This window comes from Cryptomeria japonica, chromosome 4 (genome assembly GCF_030272615.1).
Source record: "Cryptomeria japonica chromosome 4, Sugi_1.0, whole genome shotgun sequence".
In the NCBI taxonomy this organism is placed as follows: Eukaryota; Viridiplantae; Streptophyta; class Pinopsida; order Cupressales; family Cupressaceae; genus Cryptomeria; species Cryptomeria japonica.
In genome coordinates, this window is record NC_081408.1 from 25,342,751 (window position 1) to 25,348,157 (window position 5,407).

A 5,407-nucleotide genomic window follows, 5' to 3' on the forward strand; every position below is an offset into this window, starting at 1 on the left:
TGGAACGCATTTACAATGACCGGCTACTCTCAAAAAGTAATAAAAACCATGATTTACTGTTACCGGTAAAACCCAAAACGCCAGGAGATTTTTACTAAGGGAAACCCGTGAAAGTAGCATACCAGGGAGCGCGCGGGTCGTACTGCCATGAGGCGGCGGTTCAAGCCTTCCAGCGGTGCGACGCGCTTCCCTACCCAGAAACAATGGACTCAGCCTTCGATGCTCTGGAAAGCGGCTCCGTCGACAGAGCGGTGGTGGCGGTGGAAAATTCTTTAGATGGCGTCGTGGGGAGAAACTACGATCTGCTTCTGCGCCACCAGAATATACACATCGCGGGGGAGGTGCTTCTGAAAGTCAATCATTGTCTGTTGGGGTTAAACGGCATAAATGGCGTGAGACGAGTTCTTGGCCACCCGCAGGCGTTGAGTCACTGTCAGCGCCGCCTTCAGACACTTAACGCTACCGTTGAGGCCGTCGATTGTGCCGCCGAGGCGGCACGTTTAGTTGTTGAGGGGGAATGTTATGACGTGGCAGTTATTTGCAGTGGCGTTGCTGGGCGGGTATTTGGGCTTCGTGTTTTGGAGCCGGCAATGCAGGATGATGACGATAACTTTACACGGTTTCTTGTTCTTGCTAAACATTTACCGGTGGCTTCTGAAGCCTCCGATAGAACTTGCAAGACGACAGTGGCGTTTTCTGTAGAAACTGCTAGTCTGTTCAAGGCTGTGGAGATTTTTGAAAGGAGAGGGTTGAGAGTTGTGAAGATCGAGAGCCGGCCGAGAAGGGAAAAGCCCCTGAGAGACGGCGTGGGAGGTTTCAAGTATTTTGAGTATGTTTTTGTGGTGGATTTGGAAGGATCGGTTGCAGACCCCGCCATGGAAGGAGCTCTTTTTGATTTGGAACAAATTGCAGGGCGTGTTAGAGTTATGGGGAATTATTCCTGCGATTTATAGGGGAGGTCTCTTCTGTCTTCTCTCCTTCTCCCATTTGTATATTCCGAAAAATCTCCTGCACAAAAGCTTCTGAAGAATATATCGCCCCAAAGGAACCTAAAAAATGAGTCATGAGTAGAGTCTGTTAAGCGAAAAATTGTGAATATTTTTTTTTCATGTTAAATAAAGGTTTCACACCTCATTTATACTTTAAAAATAATTTGTATTTTTAGTTTTGATTATTGAATGACTCTTTCAATAATAAAAATATATAGAATATTGAAGTATAATAGCATCTTGAGATTTTCAAAATGTCTTGGAATGAATATAGACTTCTTGACTAGTTCTTTTCATAATTATAGAACACATAACCAATGTTCATGTGCGGTCTTTTCAACCTACTTCCTTCTTGGTCATTACCACTTTAATGCTTAAATGCCAAATCTTCCATACCACTCATTGGTAGAGTTTATTGAATACCTAAATTTAGAAAGCTTGATCATACAAAAGAGCACACGATGCATATAAATGGCATGGCCCATGAGGTCTACATATACACAATTAATTGTAAATCATCATTAGATTAAAAATCTTCAACTAAAGCAAAGTTCAGATTTGATAATGAGATGAAGTTATGATTGATAAGTGGTAGACCACCTAAAATGCATTTACAATGAATAGTAACTCTCAAGAAATGATCGTAATTTTCTTGTTAAGAAAATTTACCAAGTTGATCAAAGCACTTTTTACATAACCACATGAGAAAAGCATGCATACAAGCTTAAAAAAAGAGACATACCCAAAGATAACACAAGATACATCTTAGAAAAAAACACAACATGGAAAAATTAGCCTCCAAAAGCATCCATGCTTGTATTATTCAATGATAAAAATATTACAATACACATATGGAGTCTCCATTAACATTTTTGAAACATCCACCTCCCTCAATGCATCCTCCATGTGTCCAAGCATAATGGTTAACCATGCAACCACATATACCATGCTATGATTCACATATGCAATCAATAAGAGATCTCAATACAAACGATAACCTTCTCAAACCAGCTAACTTCAATGACTATACATATGTTTCATTTTATAGAATCAAGCTCACACAAAACAACCAAGTGCTAAGGAAAAACCATTTGTTTTAAAACCTTCGAGGAAAAATCACTCACTTCTCTTTCATCATCTAGTTTAATTACCAAAAGAACCTTAATTCCCACAAGCACAAAATTGAAAACATTTTTATTACAAATCCCTTCTCCATTTATCCCTTTTATTTTCTCCATTTTCCCTTTACAAGGAATTTGATGTGCAACTGAATATAAGTCCTTCTCAACTTCCACATAATTTCTTTTGCATTCTTCCCCTTCACTTGTTAGTAGAACCTTAAATGTTGCAAATGTGTACTTGACTACAAGCTATTATTTTCATTAATGCATAATTGGACCTTGAAACCACCTAATCTAATTTGTTCACGCTAAATTGCATATTTTAATTGAATGGTGATGAATTTAAGTAAAAAATTAAATTAAGAGCTCCTACAACATATCATATATAGGATTTTTGAGGATACTCCATGTCATTTTTCTCTAAATGTAAAGGTTTCATTAATTCAGAGATATCTTATGGATTAGGGTCACATTCATTCACACATTTCATGATTTTACCAATATATTTTAAAATTATGAGGATTTTCCTTCTGATGTATGCATAATATCTTCATATTTTGATAGTTATATTTGACTTTGAATCTCAATTATTGGAGCAATTTTTAGTTCCAAATAGTTATTTGTAAAAAACTTGTAATAAGCCTTCACTTTCTCTGTATGGATCCTTTTGTCTTGTTGTGTAATAGTTCTTAAGTGACTCATTCTATGATCTTGATATGAAAAGTGTCTCCAATATGTAGGTATATTCATTTCAATTAGAATTCGATATCATTATAGGAGTTGGTCTCTATTCATATGCTTGAGAGAGCTCATTTGAGTCTAGTTTTGAATTATTTTACTAGTACCTATAAATGTAATTCAATCTTATATTTGTATGAAAAAATATTATAATTTTGTAAGATCCATTCTCTAAAATAATTTAAAATATAGTTTATTTATTAGTTATGAATTATATCTCCATTATATTTTAAGAGTTTTAGGGTATTAAAGGAGTCCATAACTTTACATTTGTTAAAATTTGTATAAGGTCTATGTTAGTTTGCATCTAAGAGGTGCAGTATAAGTACTTTTTCTTCATGCAATTTATGCCAAGGTAAAAATATTTCATGATTGATATGAAGAATTATTGATATTATGGTGGATTACTAAGTAGAGGTGTATGTCTAAAATATGTAAAGTTATTTAAGAGAATAAGCTCTATAATAAAGAGCTAAAAAAATAGAATTTCTAAATTTTAGTGTTTTCTTGGTCATTAGTGTTTCATCCGTATTTGGATCCATGTTGTAGTAGGTGCAATTCTAATTGTTGAAGGCTAAAAATGAACACCATTATAAATCAAGAAAACATATTCTAAACCTTATATTAATTTTCAATTAAATTTAAATTTTTCCATTATGCATAACCCATTTTCATAAATTATATTTTCTAAACTAATATGAGTCTATGATTTTTAAATCCTTGTAGGAATATTGGATAGTGTATGTTATTAATTTAATGTTGTAAGAAAATAGTAATGAATACATGTATATCCCAATGAGTGATTATTTTTCAACTTTTATTACATAAATTGAATAATCTACCTAAAGGAGGAGATATATGATTTATATGTGCAGTAATCTTCTACAAATAGTCATTAAAGTAAAGTATCAAGGCATCTTTTTATCTATGTTCATTTTAGTAATTCATTTCTTTCTAAAATGGTTCTTGTTTACATTTATTTAAGATATCATCTTGTAAAATGTGACTAGATGTAAAATGCAAACATATGTATCCATACACTTAGGATAAGATGTAGAAATGTCACCATGAAATGCACCATAATGCATAAAATAATTTGATTTATTATAATCAATTTAATATATGAACATAGATATAAAATTATATGTAAGAGAAGTATCATCAAAAGGTATAAGAATGTTATGCATATGTGGAGAAGGTGTATCACTAACTCATGACGTATATGTACCAGGAATAAACTCACAAGATTCAAAATTTACAAACATATAGGATCACTATAAGGATTATGTAGAAGTTAAGCGATTATGCCTAAGAGGAAAGCATGATGACTAACCAACTTAGTGTAGGAGTGAAAAAATAATACTTGATAAAAAATAAATCGATTAAAATTTTATCTTCATCTATAGTATAAATTTTTTTATGGGAGTGACATAGATAAAAGGATCAAATTTCATAATGGATAGGACTATAGAAAATTTATAAATACATATGCATACATGTAAACCAAGGTAGATGACCTAGGAAGGGCATATGGTGAACTATCTTTAAAGGGTGAGATGTCAAAGATATATCATTATGTAGGAACAAGTCCTATTCAAAGTATTACAAACATACACAAATATAATATAGCCATAACAAAATTATATCTAAAAATTCCTAATGAAATTGAATTCAAAACCCTAGGTGATTTTAGAGCATACAATTCACAAAAATGTATATGGACTAAAATATTTTTCATATAAATATAGGCTAATTAAATGAATATAAAATATAAAGTATAATCACCAATATTAAATTAAAATGGAGTGAACAAATAAAAATTTCCTTTAAAAAAATTAAATCCAATGGATAGAGGCAATTATCTTTAGGAACACTAATGAACTAATATTAATGTTGTTCATAATCCAATTACCAAGGTATTGGAAATTGATGCTTATAGTCTAAATAATTTTAAGGTATATGTGGGCTATTAAAAATCTCTATGGATTGAATTTAAGTTCGTTAGTACTAACCTCAAGAATTGTACAAATGATCTATTATGTGACAATGAAATGCAATCCATAAGAATGATTTTATAGAGCATAGTTACAAGATCTATTCATCTTCACCTATTCTATATCTATGTTTGTCAAATAATGATTACAAATAGCTTTCAAGAGATTGCCTAATTTTTAGGTTTGAGTTCAACTATGTCAACCTCTTGTATAGACCAATTTCATAGTTCTACGTGATCAATCATATACAATATTCTCAATTATGTAGATGGACTACATGATTATAAAAGGATTGGTTCTTTTTAAGATCCAAACCTAAACGTTCCTATAATGAAATTCCTTATCATTCCATGTGAAAAATTACATAAGTGATAGTCTTCATATGCCAAAACATAGTATCAAGCTGTATAAGTGTGTATCAAGTTGGCTCATAATGATTGTTACAAAAGGGTGGGAATTTGAATATTTTACATCAAAAATTTCAATGTTGGGATCAATCCCTAGCCACTTGGGATTAATCAAAAGGTGCACAAGCTTGACCTAGGGTACAAAAGTGATAGTTTTA

The 5,407-nt window shown here is 32.2% G+C and overlaps 1 protein-coding gene across 1 annotated transcript; it reads left to right on the plus strand.

The window, feature by feature from the left end:
* The first annotated feature begins 203 nt into the window (after positions 1-203).
* Positions 204-953, plus strand: LOC131042124 (arogenate dehydratase/prephenate dehydratase 2, chloroplastic). The gene has a single exon (XM_057975444.1). The coding sequence runs from the start codon at positions 204-206 to the stop codon at positions 951-953; it is 750 nt and encodes a 249-aa protein (XP_057831427.1).
* The last annotated feature ends 4,454 nt before the right edge of the window (positions 954-5,407 follow it).